Source organism: Haemaphysalis longicornis, unplaced genomic scaffold, assembly GCF_048455015.1.
Source record: "Haemaphysalis longicornis isolate Haplotype H1 unplaced genomic scaffold, Haemaphysalis longicornis Haplotype H1 scaffold_8, whole genome shotgun sequence".
In the NCBI taxonomy this organism is placed as follows: Eukaryota; Metazoa; Arthropoda; class Arachnida; order Ixodida; family Ixodidae; genus Haemaphysalis; species Haemaphysalis longicornis.
The window spans coordinates 177,292,883-177,313,003 of record NW_027526445.1 but is presented as its reverse complement, the minus strand read 5'-3'; the positions used below and the strand labels follow the sequence as shown (position 1 = coordinate 177,313,003).

The 20,121-nt window shown below is 49.6% G+C and overlaps 1 protein-coding gene across 1 annotated transcript in view; it reads left to right on the top strand.

Moving 5' to 3' along the window:
• Positions 1-18,544, top strand: part of Reph (Regulator of eph expression) — a 208,001-nt gene extending 189,457 nt beyond the window's left edge. Inside the window, 1 exon segment of the mRNA XM_077682066.1 lies at positions 15,961-18,544. Within this exon segment, the coding sequence (XP_077538192.1) occupies positions 15,961-15,981 (21 nt within the window). The 3' untranslated portion in view covers positions 15,982-18,544.
• Positions 18,545-20,121: the final 1,577 nt, after the last annotated feature.

Here is a 20,121-nt window from a genome sequence, read left to right as displayed (position 1 = left end):
ACGGGGCAGTTATTGGTTGGAGGTGAGAGTAAGACGCTATGAGGCGTGACGTCTAATTCATTTAGAGTCAGCTGCAGACCTCAAATGAACACGAAATATAGACACAAGACAGATCATTTATATATATATATATATATATATATATTTATATATATATATAGTAAGAGGACGTTTTGACTTTTAACAGACAGAATGTGCGTATTATATCTAATATCGTGCCTCGATACCGTGTCTACAATGCAATTGCGCGCCCTTTCCTATTGTTTTCTCTCTGTCTCCCCCTCTCTACCCTAGTTTGGCTGTTGTGGACTTTGCTCGCTGTGTCAGTGACTCGAGTGTCCCGCCGTGCGGTCCAATTCGCGGAGGTTCCATATAGCGGAGTCAGACCCCTTGTACTACCGCACGCGTCCGCGTGTTTTCGTCCCGGGCATCAACAACGAAAAGCTAAACCACTACGAATTCAAGCAAAAAAAAAAAAAAACTAGGCCAAGGATAGGAGAGCCCCCTTTTCCCTCTCATCAATGATCGCCACCCACGCCGCCTGTGCATTGAAGCGTTCATTTCCCTCGTCCCCAACCGGTCTTCGCGGCTGCAGCTTCGGAGCCGCCGATCTCGCCGTCCATTGCGCGGCGCTATGTCAGCGGCGACGCCCTCTGTGTTGGTGTGTGCCGCCGCTGCAAGCTCCGTCTCCTCGCTGGGAGGAAGGATCACACACGCAGCATCGATCGAGAGCGCAATTTATCCTCTCGGCGTTCGACAGAGATAAATGGTATTTCTCGAAAAGGAAATGCTCGCTGCTCGCTGTCGTCGCTTGCGTGGAAGGAGGGAAAAAGGAAAATGGGGAAAGCAGAAAGGGGAGCGGCGGGCAATCTTTGGGAGTGAAGGAAGTTTCGCCGGGTCGAACGAGTTACCCGCGTCAGTTTATCCCCTCGGAACTGGGTCAAAAACGACCGCAAAAGCGACGGCGCCAGCAGCGCTGAGTCAAATCGAACGCCGGCGGCTTCTGACAAGTTAGGGGGTGGTCAAGTAACGAACTTGTTAGAAGGCCATTGTTACTTCCCGTATCCGGGTTCCCGGCGGATACATGTTGGCAACAGTCCACGACGTTGGCAGGGAACCGTGGGTCTTTGTGAAGAGCCAGACGGCCTTGCATTGTGTGTCGCTTACTCGTATAATGATTGGCCTATCGCTAATCTTATTTCTGGTTGAGCGCCCAGGGGTCATGGTAACTGCTGTAATAACTACAACCGTTGTTGTTGTCTTTTTTTGTACCTGCTTGTTTGGTGTCTCCTGCTCACACCATCCAATAGGCGGTAGCGCGCATGCGCCGCCCGCCTCGGACGCGGTAGTCAGTTTCACGCACTTTAGTGGACCCCCCTCGAGCTGTAACGCGTGCTGGCCCGTTCGCTTCCCGCGACGTGCACGGTGGTATAGTGCTTACCAGCAGTAGGACACCTTACCGCCACTATGCCAGCAGGGCTGGCACAGCTAAAGGTCTCTATCGGTCTCCGTATTTTGTAGCTATCTCTTAGTATTTAGACGACCCCTCAAGCAGACCCTTTGTGGCTCCCGAACGGCTCATTTTGGATACCCGGATGGTCGTCGTATCAGAGTGTCCTCGCCACTACTTCAACAACTGTGCATTTGGAACACCTATGGGCGCCACCAGACGTGACATGCTAAGTGAACGTTCAAATTGCAGTGGAAAGATCCATAAGAACCATCTTCCCCTACCCTTTTTCCCATATACCACCTCCTCCTAATAAAGTCATCCATTCCGTTGTGCATGGAAGTCCCGCAGCAAAGTGTTCGGGCGCGCCTCCTCGATTCTTCGTCGTCTCGATCAAGAACACATTCGCGTCGGGTCGCGGATTTCGACGTGGGGCCACTCAGACAAGAGCACACGGGATCACGAGCCGTCGCTTCCGCAACCCCGTGGCGCATGCGCAGTTGGCGTACGTGGTTATTTAGCTTGTGTTGGCGAGGCACCAAGTCGGGTAACAGCGAGAAGTGGGGAGGAAAAATGGTTCCCGGATAGCCAGCGAGTATAGCTCTGCTCCGAGGAGGAACCTGCGTCGGCGCATTTGCGTCTGGGGAGCCCCCGTAATAGTAAAAAGAGCGCAGGAGAGGGGCATCCAGAGGTGTCGGACCTAATGGCGTGTCAATCGCGCGGCGAAGGGCGAAAGCATTAATAACGTCCGGGTCGTTTATTTGCACACGCAAGCGAAGGCTCAGGCCAGGCCGCCAAGGCCGTCCGAGCGCGGTGGGGGGTATTTTGATTTCGTTGCTCGCGTTTCTGTTCACGTCGTTTCCTCATCGGGTAAGGAAGCCACTTTGCCACTTTTTTTTGCTCTCTTTATTTTCGCCTCCTTTTCGCTTCGTTCTTTCAATCTTTTCCCGAAGGGTGATCGGTGCCATTGTGGTCCGTGATTTGGGCGCGTGTTTATTCTCCGCTTCGTGGACTCCGTTGCTACACACAGCTGCTGAAATTTTCGCTTAATGCTTTAACTCTCTTCTCTCCTCACGTCGGCGTGTACTTTTGTCCTGCGACGATGTCGTCCTCTTTTATTTTTTCGCACTGCGGCCGCTGAGCCGTCCTGTCAAGAATGGATGAAAGGCGAGCCGGGCACAAAGGGGGTAATTGTCTGAGTGCGTCTAGCTGAAAGGCCGACCGGCATACAATGCGTTTTCACTGTGCACGCGGAGAGAACGCATGTGGAGGCGCACCACGGCTGGTCACGGCCAAGTTCGGTTATCGATTCGCTGACGCCGCGACGAAGAACGGAATTCTTGCCAACCTTTCGACGGGTAATAATACCGAAAGCACCGAGTGTCTGTCTGCCCGACTCTGTGTGAATTAGAATAACTCCTGGCAGCTTTCAGCGGCTATCTTATAGCTTGTAATCACTGGCGAGGCACGCATGCAGGCAACCATGTGAGTGCGCCGTCACTAGTTACGTCGGGCTCCGCGGGATGGCGGTACTTGTCCGTGCTAAACACACAATGTGTGTGGACTTTCCAAACTCTACCCCACCGAACGCGAAGTAATGCCTCGAGTCCAATGTGAGTGCGATTATTAACCTCTCTGTTGACACCACCGTTGAGGATGCAGTTGAAACGGAGCAGACAACGCACGCCTTCGGCGTGCGGGCGCAGTGGCACAAGCCGCGCCATGTCCGTGGCCGTTTCCAGTGTTGCCAAGCGAAGAAATTGACAGCTAAACTTTTCAGTGAATACCACCTATACCGGCTGCCATATCTAGCCCCTCGCGTGGTGACGCTTTCCGACTGATTCTTGAAAAACTGAAAAATGATCAAAATGGCCTTACAAACAAAAATACGCATCTTATATGTCGCCCCTACACAACGAAGACATAAAAAACACGAAAGAAACAAACTGAAATGAGAATAAAGACCCGTAAAAATGCCATAACCGTGTAACGCGCTGCATTTGCACCAAAATGTTAATTTTGCCGGAGTTCACACATTTAACCATTGCAATAGTGTAAACGGAGATGATTGCTGGAAGGGAATTGCTTTACTTAGGTCACTCCCGTCGGTGCATCGGCCTCCAAGTGATTATTGCGAAAGCGGGCTTGCTTTCTTTTTTCTTTTTTGTCTACTTGACAGTCGTTTGTCTTTCCGTCTTGTCATTTTTACGATAAGAAATCGGGTCGGATGGGAGTGCAAACCAGAGCGCGTATCGGTGCACTGAGCAACGCTTGTGTCAAACCAGACCCTTGGATGTCCCGGAAGCGGCGAGGTTGAGCTGAAAACATCGGCTCGGGGAACCTCCTTTTGTTTCTCTTTTAATTGGGTGGAATTTCAAATGTCAGTTGTCGCAGCTGTCGGCGTGCAGGAGGACGAACGTGACGTCGCCGACCGTGCTTCCGGCATTCGCGTTGTGCACGAATGCATGGCGGGCGAAAGAAGACGAGGACCGTTTGAAAGCGAAGGCTTTCATATCCACCGGCTACACTAGGGTCCGAATGTCATTTAAATTTAATGTCATTTGACTCAAATGGGGTGCTTTGAATGCCATTCAGAATCCGCCCTGCTCCACTACGCCGTGCGCCGTCTTCTCGTGAAAGTGTACGTTTTTTTTTTTTTTTCCGTGCCCGTCTTTGTGTTCGCAGCAAGCGCAGCGTACCTTCAAAATCCACTACAATTTCGATGGCATTTGAAAGCATTCACAATCGCTCGCCGTGCTGCAGGGCGCTGTTGCCGTGTCGAGTTCCGTTTTTACACAATAATGCAACAATCAAATTTAGCGGCAGTCTTTGGTATTGAAATGATATCGAATTATCAATAACGTAAGCTTTGACACGGTTTTTGCTTAATTCTGAATCGCAATCGAGGTTTTTTGTGCTGTCTGGCCACACTGGTTTGTCGCTTGCTCGCACTGGTGCTGAAAGCACGGAATTGTTACATCTTGATATCACCATTTAAGCAAACGAGAAGTAAACAGTCTCACAATTGAGAATATTTTGTTTGTTTTAAGTACGCCAGTAATGTGTTTGTTTATGCCGACTTCGAACGCTGTGCGCGAGAGTGCTATAATAAATGGCATTTCAGAGCGCCAAATGTCTCTCTCGGTGCTCATTCGGGTCCAATGTCATTTGAACCGAATGGCATTTCAAAACCTAGTGGAGCAGCACAACTTCGCACTTGAGTCAAATGGCATTTGGTTCAAATGACATTCGAACGCTAGTGTAGCAGGGGTATTAGTTGGAGCGATGGCGTCCTGGTAAAAGAGCCATGAAGAGAAAATACAACTCCGTTTAATTTGAAAGAACTAGGATTCAGTATCTCACCCAGCTCCATTACAGCCACAAAAGATGTTTTTTTTTAACGAAGAAAATGCAAGAAGTATATAAAAACATTCAAATTTTGCGCCACAGTGACGTGTTACGAGCAAGAATGACGTCATATGGGCCAACAATAAAACATAATTTTAAGTGCGTTAACTGCACGTGAGCATTCAAGTGATAAGGTCAAATGGAACTAGAGGCCCCATTACAGACGTCCAGTCATGTGTCGTCGCGACAGGTCAGTTTTGGCGGCAGTTAGGCGGCCGCCAATCGCACAAACAAGGTTCCGTGACGTCATAGAAAAGTTGCGGGAAATCGGCTAGGGGGTCGCGACTGTTTTACACGTTTTCTCTAATATCTCCGTTATTTGTTCGAAGATTGCCATCATATTGCCTGGTATCATTGTTATTGGGACTAAGCAGTCTTTCTGATAAACCCAACTTGTATTTTGTCTTCATGGCTCCTTTAAAAAACGAATGCATTTCTGCATAGACCCGTTTGTTTACCGAAAAGCTCTGATAAGATGTATGGACACACGGCGCGTGCGTGAAGCCGGGCTTCCACTATGTCAAAGCGGTTACTCGGAAATCGCGAAATAGGAACGGTTCTAGACAAGATAACGGGCGCGTCGATCATAAAGTTATACAGTAGTATAACTTTATCTCATAAACCACGTATCGGTAAACAGTCGAGTCCACTTATAACGATATCGTTTATAACAGTATATCGGATATAAAGATGAAAAGCTATGGCACCTTCAGCTATTGTATTCTTTATATGGTAAAATAAACCGCTTATTACAATGCCCCAGTGCTACGATATCAGATATAACAATTCAATTCGGTTATATTGTGCACCAAAAGTGCAACAGTGATTACTTTAACGACGCGGTTGCGCAGCCTACTCAGGTAGTGTCTTCGTAGGAGACCCAAAGCTTGACACAGTTCGTCGGGGACTTTGTTTCCGCCAAGGACATTTACCTCAGCTACGTGAAGCACCGATAGATGCTCTTGGTAAAGATTTGCGCTAGCTTCACAGGCGCACGGACTGTGACTTCTTTTCCGCAAATTAGTAGTACTACGACCTTGCTGGCATGCGAATAAAACAATTTGAGCTCTGTTCTGTCTTTTTTATTTCGCAACCCGCTTATAACAATTATCGGTTATAACGATGGGATTTCCCTGGCACTTGGATATTGTTATAAGTGGACTAGACTGTACACTTAGATCGTTCGTTGATGCGTTAACTTAGTACGCGAAAAATCGTCGCACGGGTGCGTTCTTCGTTTTCGATTTTGTTCTTTGAAAGTTTGACGATTGGTTGGACGCATTTTGGGCGAAGGTTTCGTCGAACTTTTGACGCAGTTTTTCTCTGACAAAGCTTTCGCACTGCTCTCGAATTTCTTAAGGAATGGATGGTAAAGTTTTGGTTTATTTCTCGAGTTTCACGCTGCTGCATAGGCTATACAGCCATGCGAAATTCATTAGGTTTTTAAGCTTGAAAAATGTAGAATAGAAGTACCGATTCATTGTGCTACGAGTAGTATCATTTCTTTCAAGAGGCTAGAATTCACCGTACACTCTCCGTCCATTCGTAGCAGGCTACGTTTTCAAGATCCGCAAAGGTGTGGCTGAGAATGAACTATTGCAGAGTAACGAGTATATATTCACTTACAGATGTTCACACCGGTAGTGTAGAACAAAAGCCTACCGGCTTCTGTTTTCTGGGCCCTCAGTCGTTACTGTCTTAGCTTGTTTCTTGCATGTCCAGTTCGTATTCAGTTTTAAAATTTCACCCGTCATCAACCGAGAAGGAAGCGTAGTTGCAATCGTCCCTGTGGACGTATATATTCTGCTTGCAACGTTAACGAGTTGTTCGAACAGCCGTACACACAGTGGCTTCACTGTCGAATTGGCGGTGAATATTGGCAAGAAGGGCAGAACTTGTCCCTATGAACTGCGCAAAGGAAAAGAAAAAAAAGATGTTGAGAAAGGGAGGTGATTACACAATGACGGCGGGTGTTCGGTTGCGGAAACGTATAGTACTCCGTTACGATGTCGTACAATGTGCGCAGCGCGTAACAACAGCTGGTTGTAAAGATGGCCGCGGCGCCAGAAAGCTGCATGCACGTACCATGTTCTCCTATTTCACTTTTTGCAACGCGTACACCTGTCTGCTCTTGCGCGTACGTGTGCGTGCCTGGCACATGTGTTCTGTGTTCTACGAGGATTCCGCGTCAGTCCTGCCTTACAGATGTGGGTCTCTGGTTTGCTCGCTGAGGGATATATATATATATATATATAGATATATAGTAAAAAGGGCGCAATAAAAAACAACTTTACATCGACGTTTCGGTCGGGGACCGTTCTTTATCAAGAGGTTCCCGTCCGAAACGTCGATGTAAAGTTATGTTTTCGAAGTAAACGTGTTATGTTTTTTATTGCGTCCCTTTTCATTATTTAACCTTCACTGGCCTAACCGCTCATTAACTATATATATATATATATATATATATATATATATATATATATATATATATATATATATATATAATGTGAGGCCGTTTATTCGTAGCAGTCAGAAGAAACCCAAGATGGCGACCAAGCCCACGCACTGATGATGATTCCCGGTGAAGCTCGATCGTCCTTGATGATGAGTGCGTACAAGAAAGGAATGAAGATGGGCTCAAGCCGGTGGTGATGATGGTTAGCAATTGCTACGTACAGTGACCGACAAGCTGTGGCCGCAAAGCTCACAATATATATCAAGTGTGCAGCTACGGTGTCGGCGCCCGCCTCACTACGCTCGCGCGCACATGCATTCATGAAGTGCTCTTGGGCCGGAACCGAGACTGCCGGTCTCGTCGTCGTCGCTTCGGCTCTCGCGCTGTTTGTCACCGCCGTTCGACCTTCGACCGGGCCGGATAGAAGGCAGGCGCGGCGGCAGTGCGCGCAACATATATATTCTACGCTGAAGGCCCGCCGTTTCGCGTGTGTATATACGCCTGCGGGAGCGTATATATTTTCTGGGCGCGCGCGCTGCGCTCTACACCATGCGGGTCCCCCCTGACGAATGACTAGTCGCTTGACAGGGGAGCGACTCGCGGGTGTCGCGTCTGGGTTTTCTGACGCGCCATTCCAGGCCCCGGCGATATTATCCTTCCGCATTGCGGGCGTGGCCTTGAGTTGTAAGGTCGAATTCGCAGTCGCCAGGCGGCGCTGTGTTGGCAGGGTCTAAATGAAGTTAAAGTACGGGTTTTTTTCCGCGTCGAAACACCGCACTTGCGCTGTGTGGCGCTGCTGGCTTGACGGAACCACTTTGCGTTGTTTGATTTCCCAGCCAGCCTTATGCTATGTGCGTAATGGTGATTTACTCCGACCCTATGCTACTGGTCGGAGTAAACCACTTCCGTTGTTTCAAGGGACCCTGCAACACTTTCTTGAACTTTTTTTTGGAAGTCTTCAATGCTTGCAGAACGGAGTCAACCAACACATTCAATACTTAGATTAGAGGGTCGCAAAATACCTCAGCCAAACGTTACTGATCTGTGCCCATCAGATAACGTAGAAACTTGCTCAAAAGGTTTTTCTGTCTTTCGCGGTCTTCGCGTTCCTCGTCCGCTGAAATTGTGTCATTACAGCGGTGTAGCGGCTATTAGCAGGCTTCCCTACCAGTAATTGCAGCGATAAACGTATTCAGGAGCCACTTTAGAAATAAAGCCGCTAAAGCAAAGCAGAAACGGAAAGCCTATCTGCTGCCACGAGCGAATCACGCACTGCCGCTCCGCGCTGACGATAGCTTTGCGCAGTGCTTCCAGACGCGAAGGAAAGAGTGAAAGCCTTTGTCGGGCGTGTTGCCGAGTCCCTTTAACTCTTCGAGAAATTTCCTAAACGTTAAGCTTGTGTTGTCGGGCCTCCGTCACACGGGTCGACCGTGAAGTACACAAAATGTGGGACCTTGCCCTTCGGCTCTTGTTTGTCATGTGGCCGCTCGACCTCAGTTATGCATGGATGACAAATTTGTTAAAGTTGATGGCGAAGCAAGTTGATTTTCCATATTATTGAGCTCCCCTGTGTATCGCTCTCCCCTTCGTCAGATTTTATTGCGCTGTGAATTCAGGAAAATGGACGGAAAATGTCTGAGCATCCCGGGACTTATATTTCCCGTCCCGGAGCTTACCTACTTTGAACAATCGGGAGCTTATATTTCCCGTCCATGAGCTTACATACTTTGAACGTCCGGGAGCTTATATTTCCCGCCCAATAGCTTACATACTTTGAACGTCCCGGAGCTTGTATACTATAATAAGCCAGCTTCTGCAATATGAGCAAGTGTGACGTGTGACGTTTTCGGTACTGTTTTGTTTCTTTTTCACTGTGCTTGTATGATTATTTTGACACGTTTCATGTACATATAAGTGTTTTCCGTGTTTCTGTGGTATAAACTGAGGTAAAGTTCCAGCGTGTGTTTCGTCTCTTCTGTCCCATTATCCTCGTGTTAATGTTCGCTAGTACGATGAATTCCCTACTTATATTTGCTGTGAATAAATTACTTTATTCTATTTTCCCTGCGAATTTACTCGAAGTCGTACATTATACTTCTCTAGCGGTGGTGTGCCACATTGGTGTTTTGGTGCTAAGCCGTGCTAATGGAATCTCCTTTCCCGTTGTTTCGGCATCATTGTTGCCGATGACACCACTGCTGCAACCTCTTGCAAACAGCGGTTCGCCGTGAAAGTTAGCTCAATTCGCGAGAACCCGTACTGTGGCGAAGACGCCCTGACGTCGATTACTGGAAACTCGGGCGACACGGGCTAAATCGGGAGACCTTGGTCCTGTTCCAACCTTTCGACAAGGCCAGCCGTCTTTTTCTTTGAGACCCGCGTCCTCAAGTTCATTCATCTTTTGGTTCTGAGCCACGCGAGTTATTTCTAGCCGAGCGAGCGCCGCTGCGTATACTACCACAGCGCGCATGAACGTGTGTAATTGAACGCCGTCACACTGAAAGCCCCACATGTCCTCTTCTCGTTACTCGTGGGTGTTGTGACTGGCTGAAAATCGGCCTAGGAGGTCTTCCAAAGTGCGCGTGGGGATTCAAAACCTGTGTGTGCACGTGGTATAGTACTGCGAACAGCGCCAGTGAGACCCGGTACAGTTGAAATGAGGGGAGGACAGCGTCTCAATAGCTGAGTAAATGAGACAGTGCACTGGCGATTGACTAAGGCTGGTTGATGATGGGATGTTTTGGACTGACTCAGCGCAGCGAATGTGTGCATATGTGGCAGTTAGGTGTACCTAACTGCAAATAAAGCAGGATAAAGGAGCGTTGTTATTTCGCACGCAAGGTTGCAGGTCACATTCCTTCTGTCCCACAGCCCGTAGCTGCTATTAGTCGGCCGCTTCAACACGCGGGTCAACTATGAAGGGCTCTGAGCGCGGGTGAAGAAATCCCCTTACAGTCGGCCGCCTGGTTTAGGGGCCTGCGCAAGGGAGAGGATTGAAAGGGGGGGGGGGATGCTCACGTAAAAGAAAAGAACGCAATGAAGAAAGAAAAGCAAGTCTAATAACAAACAAATCAATTCAAAATTGTAAGTATAGCAAAATGATGTCGCAATGTGATGTTAGAAGGAGTGGGCGGCCTTACCCTGCTCCCTGAGCCTGGCAATTTCGGCGGGCAAAGGGAGGGGGGGGCTTTCTCGTATATTCCAGTGGCTTAGAATCTACAGCGTTCGTCGCTCAGGCGTCAATTCCGCCGTGATCCGCTGGAAAGTAGTGTCTTCTCTCCTCACGGATGTAAAGCTGTTGTGCCTGGTGGTCGCTCTTGTCGGGACAATCTCGCCTGGCAGCTCGTTCCGCAGCCGAGCTCTTGTAAAGTGCTTTGATTGGACGTACCGCAGTGGTGGCGGTAGATCGCCGTAATAGCCGTGGACATGCCTTGTTTCTCTCCTGGCGCGGCGTCCCCTCGGGTCGCGCCTCGTGCCCCTTGCTCTTCTTGTCGAGTGGCGAATCCCCGTCAGCGGGGGGCCGTTGACTCGGCAACCATGCGTGCCGCTGATCTCGTATATTCCGTGCCGGCTGATGCAGATAGCGCCTCGCGAAGGAGAAAAGAAAAGAATCCGCGGAGAAAGGGGCGAAGGAGGAGCGGGGCTCTGCCTGGGACGTGCCTCGGGGCACGTCCCGGCAAATGCCGATGCGGCCTCTGGCCGAAAAGGAGAACACAAGCGAAAGCGGGGAGGGCGGATCAAACGAGCAAATTCGTGTCGGGGCAGCAACACCACGGGAGCGTCCGTCGCCTCGTTTCGCCCGCACCGTTGTCGACGACGACGGCAAGTGTGTGATGCGCGCTTGTCAATTGTGGACGACGTCCCGCAAACGAGGACAAACTGGGAGCGGTGCATCACCGTCGTCGTCGTCGCCGTCGAGCCCGAGGGGCGCGGTATTAATGGGCTGCCGAGGAGTTCCCCCCGCCTTATTCCTCGTACTCCTGTTTGTTGGCTCGGCTTGGCTTTGTGTGCTTTGTTTTCGCGCCGGCGCGATGACATGTGCCCAGGGCCGACGCCGTTGCTCCCACTGCTGTTGCTCCTTGCCGCCGCGGACGAAGACCTTGACGCCTTTTGTTCGCGTTCCTTCTTGAGCTCTCTCTCTTTCTTTCTTTGCGAGAACGTGGAGGCGAGAGTTGATCTGTCCTGTGCTCGCAGGGTTTATTGGCCGCTTTTGTTCTGCGCTGCAAGATTAGAACAAAGAGGGGGGCTTTGAAGTTTCACGAATGATACTCCCGCGTAGAAGGGTGTTGGTAGAAGGTACTCATGTCGCCTTATCCAACGGGTCCACCGCTTTGCGCAGAGCAAAGCTCTGCGATTATCGGTGTGTGAACTGAGAGGCGTTTGAATTGCGGACACCGTACGCTGGCAGCAAGCCTCTTCGCATGTGTAAAGGGGGCAATATGTAAGTTGGGCTCATTTAAAAGAATATGTCCCAATAATAATGTTGTCAGTTTCACCGCGAACTGCGGACCGATAACTAGGTAATTAAGAGAACAAATGAAACAGTAGAGATTCACCAGGAACTTCTGGTCGCGCCTTTGTGACGTCACAAGGACCTGTTTGTGCGATTGGCAGCTGCGGACAAAGTTTACCGGCAAGAAACACGATTGCGCGATTGTAGTGGTGCCTCTAGTTTCGTTTTATTCTACCGTTGTTGAATGCAAACGGCTCTCAGATTCCACTCCACTTTGTGCAGCGGGGTACTGTCTTTTACCTCGAAATTCTCTTCCGAAACACAACGACTGGCCGTGACAAACGTTTTGCGCGTTCGCATTTCCCATTGTAGCAACGTATTTTCACGCATTCAGAGTCACGTGACGCAAAGGCTCCATGAAAGTTTACTGGAGTGAAATTGTGCTCCTAAAGAATGGCTGTTTGAGGGACTCTGTGACACTTCCGATAAACGCTTTTACTATTTTTTTCGCGCCTGCAAGCACTGCTAAAGGTACAGTTAACGCCAGCACGGAGCGGCGCTGAGTGATTTGTTCGACGCAGCAAATCCGCCTTCCGTTTCTGCTTTGCTTTTGTTGCGATTTTTTTAAAGCAGCTATCAAGTGTGTTTGTGCTAAGAGAAAGCCGGCCAGTAGCCGCCGCATCACTCTAATGACGTAATCTGAACGCTCAAAGAACGCCAAGAGCGGGAAACAGAAAAATACAGTGAAACCTCGTTAAACCGTATCTCACGGGGACGCGAAAAAAGTACTACTGACCGGCACTATACGGTTTATCCGAATGCATTAGGCTAAAGGGAAACTGAGTCGGGGATCGGCTTAGCTACGTATAAAAAGAAACTACGGCTTATGCGTGTACCGTTTAACGAGATTCCAGATATTCTGAGCAAGTTTCTAAGTTACCTAATAGATATAGAGCAGTAATTTTTATTTGGGGTTCTTTTTGACCCCCTATTTAAAGGACTGAGTTTATTGAGTACGTTCTGGAAGCATTCAGGATTTAATAAAACTTGAAAAAAGTGTTGCAGGGCCCCTTTGGAGACGCTGCGAAACAAATGAACGGTGCTGACAAGGGAAAGCGAATCGAATGCCACGGCCTATTTATGTTATAGCGCAGTCCTGTGTAGAAACATCTGATTTATTGCGTTGTTGATGGAGCTGTATATGGCCTCTAGATGAATGACGAACGCGCTACGGTCTTCCTCTTCAAAGAACATAGCAGCGCTCGGCTAGCCCCTGGCAACGAGGCATCAACAAACCGTTAACGTCGCATGCTTTCGCGGCGGATATGCTGATGAGGGCGGGTAAGGCGGCTGTTCTTTCACACGCGTCTCTGCGTGTAGCCGCGGCCAATTCAAGCGCGACCTCGCGCCGTTACGAGTAATGCCCCTATTTGTGCCGCAACGGCGGTCCTGTGGTTTTTCGACTGGTTGTCGTCGGCCCCGTGCATTGCAGCGCCGGATATGCATTCTCGGGATTACGCTTTGCTCGCGATCTCTGCGAGCTTCGTGTCGAGCTATTGGGGCAATTGTGCGGCGCTCCGATTGCATCCGGTTTCCGTATACGTCGTAGTTCGCAGAATCGGGGTACATCGACCAAAAATAGTTCTTTGCTAGTTACCGACCGCGGACATAAAATTCCAATGGTGAATAAAAACGCGTTTCAGTGTGCTTTAGCGCGGTTTATACGACGGGTGATCCACATTAGAAACGCTATGTACAATGCAATAAAAGTGAACCGAAGACTTGGGCAAGCCCGTTTAAAATTATTGTTTTGAACCTATTTAAAACCCAGGACGTTTTCCATGTTCCTGGTGGGTCTATTCGCAAGTAAGTGCGGTACGTCCGTGTCGGAATAACGTCAGCCCACGGAAGTATTCCAAATTTAATGTGTTCGTAAAACAAAACGGACACACAGGCAGCGTACATCGCGTAAATGATACCGAGTTCCGCCTTTACTAACCTTTCGACCGCTGACAGCCGTTGTTCGTACGTCGCATCACTGAGGGTGGAATCCGTTCGCCGACGGTAGAAATCCGAAACGGCCATCGCCAAGGGCCGTGGTGCCATCTGGCCGCGGCGCGCCTAAACGCGGAGGCGCGGGACATTCGAACGGCGATGGGCGATTTCCCGCGCTAAGGAAAGCCACTTCTTCCGGTTGAATTATATCTTCCCGTGAACATTTTTATTTCAGCGCTATTTGATTTCCGGGGCCACGCTGCTGGGTAGACCGGAGCTCCCAAACAATTCGACCGCGTGGGTCGCCTTTTTATGGCCCACATCTGCTTAGCCGCCAGCATCAGCGAATTGACAATTCCTTGGGTATTCCTTCCGTAACTTGTTTGTTTTGCTCGAGATGACAGTCGTATGACTTCCATTTATAATGTGGAAAGAGATCCATCCTCCTGGTTACTATACCAGTACACCGCAGAAAGGCGTCAGCCAAGTTTTCTTAGTGGCGTGCCCAATGGAGGCTTCGGTTGCTGCGCAAAGCAATTAATCGCGAAAGAGTGCCAAAGCTTTAAGAAAATTCTGGGCCGCAAACATTCGCGTTTTTTTTTTATTTTATTTTAATCCTGTCGGTCTCACCGTGCTTCGTGTCTGATTCGCGCTCGTTGAGTTGCAGGCTGTGTATTGTAAACGCGGCGTTCTGCCGCTGCGTCTTCTTCCTCTGCACACACGCTGAAAACGAGCCGCCGTCGTGCTATTTGTGGTTGCGCGCCGCACGCTTTACGGCTCCGGTTAAGCCCCGGCGTCCCTTGGGTTGCGCGAGCGATGCGCATTGTGTTGATGGTGAGCGGCCCTGTTACGCGCTATCGCGCGCGCCGCCGGCGGCCTTGCCACAGCCCTCCGCCGTGGCCTGGGCTGCCGCGCCCGAGCGGTTACGACTTAATGAGCGCCGGCAAGCCACCGGGCAGGCCGTAACAATAAAACTAGCACCCCCCCGCCCCCAGCCCTTCCCGTTGTAGCGCTGGGAAAAAAACTGCCGCCAAACGGATGTGTCGCCTTGGCATTCGCGCGATGATGACGATGGCAGTTGCACCTTCGCAGGATATCTGCTCTTGCGCGCTCTCTTTCTTTCTCACTCTCTTTCGGGCACGTTCGAAGATGTGGGGACAATGGAGGTCCGTCTTCTCTGCAGCCCGTTTGAAAGGCTGAGAGCTCCGTAAATTGACGGGGGGCTTTCGTGCTCGCGATGTGCCGAGACTGCTGCGATCCCTTCGGCCCTGCGCGGTGGAAACGGGTTGTGTCTTTCCGCCCCCATTCTTATCGGAGCGCTGCTGCCAGGACTCTCCTCGGGGGAGATTGGCGCATGCGCGGCGACCGAGTCTCACGCACGTCAATCACAGGCGCCTTTGTCGTGGAAGGAGAAGGCCTATACTCACTCGGCGTCCTTTTTTCCTATCTCTGGCTGCGGCCTGTTGCGAAAGCCGGACTGGGGGCGCGGTCGTAAGGGCGACCTCCGCTTCTCTGACAGGTTCTGGCGTAAGGAAGAAGCATCGACCGTCGCGGAAGGTCACGAAAGTGCTCGAAACGCCGCGAACTCGGTCAGAGTTGCCTATAGACTGTCCGGGGTGTATGAAAGCGGGCGTCATCGTGTGAGATTGGCGCAGCCGAGGGGCGTCAGTGTGACTGACTCATCGAGGATTCAGAAACTGACACTTGATGCTTTGCTGCTGCCTCTGGCAAGGCGTGTTACTGGCTTGGCGACTGCGTGGCTCAACGAGCAGAAGTTCGAGATCGCGGGGTCGATTCCTTACAGTGATCTCTGTCTGTCCGACAGATGGAGAGAAAAGATTCTACCTAAACTCTGTCCCAATTGAAAAAAAAAAAAAAAACTGATTACATCCGATAAAGCTGTACAAAAAAAAGAACGCCCATGTTAGAGAAATTTGGCCCATGTCAGAAGTCTTCAGTTTCAAGAGCGCTTTCCAATTCATGAACATGTCCCAGCACGCCCAGCTGTGTGCGCGCGTGTGTGCTTTTGTTTACGGTGTATGCGTAGAGCAATCGCCAGTCGTGTCATTGATTTCTATGTCTTTACCGATACCCTCAGGAAATGATAACTTAACTAACCAGGCTTCGATTGCTTTGCCGCGCCACGTTGCTGCTCCGGCTGTGTCTTATGTTTTGTTCTCTCTATCTTTGTCGTTTCAGATCAGGGTGAAGCTGTTGTGAGGGCCTGCTGAGCCGAGGCAGCGACGACGACGACGACGACGGTGGATGACGGGCGTCGTTTGCAAGCAGCATGACAGAGCTTGGGAGGAAGCAGCCTGCGTGGGCCGGAAATCAGGAGATGTGTAGACTGTGTCTGCTACGTGAGTGGTGTCTGTGGACGCACAAGTTACGCATTAAAAGTGAAACAAGAGAGAGAGAAAAGCAAGAGGAAGAAACAGGTACGCAAGCAAAAAAGGAGGGAAGAAGAGGGAAGAAGACCGCACGGAAGAGGAAGAGTGATCTTGTTGACCCTTCGGGGGTGATATCAACAAGGGAAGCCAGTGCCGGCGCGCAGCTGCTTCGACCACGGGACGCAAGTGCACACACGCACACACACACACACACACGCACACACACGACAATTATGCGCGTGCGGGTGAACGACATGACAAGAAACAAAACAAACAAAAAAGACAAGCTTAGGACAATTTTTTACTAAGGACTTCAACAAAGTGCAAACCCAATGTTTGTTTTTGTTTCTCTCTCTCGGTTTTTGTTATTGTTGTTGTTGCTGTTTTTCTCTTTTCTTCTTATTGAACTCCCTTCTGATAATACCTCGATGTATTTCTTCCTTCGTCTAACTCACAATCTGTATCTTTCTCTCACTTATTGTCTCGAACGTTGACGTGGAGTTCCGTTCTTTTTCTTTTCTTTTCCTGTTCCCCGCCTTCCATTTCTGCCTTCTCGAACCTCTTCTTGCTTTCGGTATTAGCGATGTCGATGACGCTGTCAACTGGATGGAAGCCTTTCTAAGGGGTGACGAGCAGGAATTGTGAAGGGAAAGGTCCACAAAGTGTGTGCGTGCGCGTGCCGCGGAGGGAACACGAAGATGGAGGAGGCCCGGTGGAAGAGGAGAGAGATGGAGATGCGCAGGAGGAGGAGGAGTCGCCGGGATGACGACAGCAACATCGCGCGAGGCGACGCTGTGACGACTTCGTCTCTGCCGCTGGTGCAAAACCCGGCCAACGACAGAAACGACCGGTCCAGCTGCGAGTGAGGAGCAGGAGTGTCTGCCCTTTGGAGAGAAGTGGAGAGGAAGAGAGAGGAGAGAGATGGAGAGAGAGAGAGAGGATGATGCCGTGTCGAGAGTCCACTGAATGACAGGGAGGCGAGAAGTCAGTGGGTTCTACTCGTCACTAGGACGCACTAGGGAAAAAAAAATACCCCTTCGTTTCTTTCTATATTTTGCTCAGCGCACCCCCACCCTACTATCTCTCCGTGTGTAGAACTTTTCGCCGCCTTCCGACCTTTGTTGCCTTCACGGACTTTGTTGTAGCTGAGAGGCTCTCGTTCGTAGGCGAGACTTGGTTCTTCGTGAAAACCACCGCCGCCAGAGGCCGCTCGGTGGTGTACTAGGCTGGTGACGTAACCGCCACCTTCTTCTCTTCGTCGGTGGTTGTGTTGGCTTTTTTGGGTGATGACGGCGGGGGAGAGAAGCCGCTGCCGTGAGCGCCTGGTTTAGGCTGTGTGCACCCCCCAAACCCCTGCTCTGCGACCCAGCCTTTTCCGGGTCCGGCAGTGAAGAGGAGAGGGAGGAAAAAAAAAAAAAAACGGAGTCGCCTTAGAAAGTGTGTAGACGCTGTTCGTTCTCCGATCATGTCTATTTTTCTGTTGGTTCGTTTTGTGACGTCAGTGACAAGAGAGAAAGATAAAAAAAAAGCCTTTTTCTGCTGTGTGATGATGATGGCGTGGAGGATGCTTGGCCTTTCAGCCCCGCTGGGGCGCTTTTTTTGCTCTTGTGAGGAGAGGCGAAGGAGAGCGAGTTAAATCCTTCTCACGATGTACCTTTTCTTGCCTTCTAAACACTCAGGATGCCTCCGTTTTCCAGGGGAAGAGTTTCTGCCTCCTGGCTGAGTCCTCAAAACTAGGAAGGGGGAATGTTCGGAAGAGACGCCGAGAAGGAGGGGGGTCAGGTTGGGAGGAAGGGGGAGGGGAAGCTGGAACGGGGAGACGAGGATGAGGATGAGGAGGGCAGAGGGTCTTATTCTTTGCTCTTGCCAGCTGTGCATGGACCAAGAGTTGTGACAGCCCGCTCGTGCTGGATAATCATGGTCCCGGAAAACGTGTTCTAGTGTGCTTACGGTTTCAGTTTCGGCCAAAGACAAGTGAATAGAATCGCTGCTGCGTTTTCGTGGAGCTGTAGATTTCTCGCCTGATCGGTGGTATATTCCCCCCTCCCCGGAAGAAAGGGTCACGTGGGGATCAAGTCGAGTGTGTGTCTGTGTTTACTTTTTCACTTAAAAGAAACAGACAAGAAGAAGAAAAGCCGCTACCAAGCACAAGTTGTTTCTCGAGGTAAAAAAAAAATTGCGAGACTACCTGGTGTGGACGTTCTTTTTTTTTTTTCGTCTATGGATATAAATATAAATAAATCGCTATATATACACACACATGGAAGGAACAGCATGTATTATACTTGAGTATATGTGGGACAAAGACCTATCCCCGTGTATTGCATCACCAGCCACCACTTTATTCCCCTTCCCACTCTTTTTGTGAGGCATTAAATGTCTGAGCAACATGACACCGGCCCGTCTCTCGTGTCGTTCTTTACATCGCTCTACCACTCGCCAGATGTCAGCGTCTCTCCTACCCTGATGGTACCCGCACTTGCATCTCTTTGCAGCATCCCCAGAGTGCCTGATTATTGTGCACTATCGAAAATGCTATATTACTTTACATTACTATTCTACAATTCTACGTTATTCTACATTATTGTGAACTATCGAAAATTCTAAACTCGGCTAATTTTTTTTTTGTCAAGCCTGAAGATTCATATCTCCATGAGCAGACTAGTCTTCAAGTGAGAAGATTTCGGCGTCGGGACAATGTATTCATTGATTGTGTGATGGGAAATAATTAATTACCCTCTCTTATCAGGGCATAACCTAATCCCTATTCTGCTCTACTACCCGTTGGTAGGTGTGAGGGTCAATCGCGAATGAAGGCTGCCTACTTGAACTTCATGTGAAGGGATCGGTTGAAACTATTGGTTGGTCAGAGTTGATTTGAAAGTAGTGGACCATTTGTTTAGGCTTGGTTCAGATGGTGAAGCAAGGTGATTATACACATACCCAACTGTGCCGTACACCAATTTTGTGCATGCGAACTTCGACGTAAATGAATACATCGATGTTGGACCATACGGAGCTGGTGCTTTCAGGCTGTAACTCTTCTGAGTGACTGAGGTCAAGGGGTTGGGTTCGTACGCCTGCGCCTCACTCGTACTTCGCAGCGATTCCGCCTGATGTAAGTAGGACGGCAGTAAAGCGGCAAACGATAGGTCTTTACAGCAACGCACCTGTGGCAGTGATTTGTAGTGTGTCGTACACTGTGTTCGAGTGGGCAGTGCTCTGCGACGGGGTGGAACAAATGTTAAAATACGCGCAATGTGCGTCCCTGTGAAGGCTGAAGAAAGCGCCCTTCGACCTCAAAAACAACGCGTAACTATTCAACAGGGCACGGAAGTTAATCTGTCACAGTCTTCTTTGTGACCATTGTAAACTCTGACCTCCGTAATTAAATCCTTATTTCTAAATTTAGCAGCCGTCTGCCACAGGGAAAGTAAGTGACCGCAACCAGTCAAGTAATGTTGCTGCCGGGCCGACTGCCATAATTGCGTCACGAACTGCTATCCAAGCCTTCCGAAATTCTGGTTCTGACTTCTTTAATAGTTAATACTGGTGTGTTGTTAACGTTGTGTAGTTTAAATAGGCTAGAAATCCGCCAAACTTTTACCTGTGAATTTGCGCATGTGTTGTCATTCGTTCGCTCTAGCCTCATATTCTCCCTACCTTGAACTAATCGATGGGGTGGATAACGGGCGTGTAAAACGTATAACGACTGTGTATAACGTAAAACTAATGTAGAACGAGCGTGTGAAAAGAAAATTACACCATCTTCCCGTAGGGGAACCTTGAGTAGTATGCAAAGCAACCATGGGGTCGATTCAAGCGCCCATTAGTTTTCAGTTCGTCGTTTCCGTTAGGTTGAGGTACGTAGCTACCATTATATTTACAGTTTGGTTTCCATGGTAACTACCACACTTTTCACTTACCGGAACTACGAAATGGGAAATTGCGTTGAGCCCATGGCTGTTTC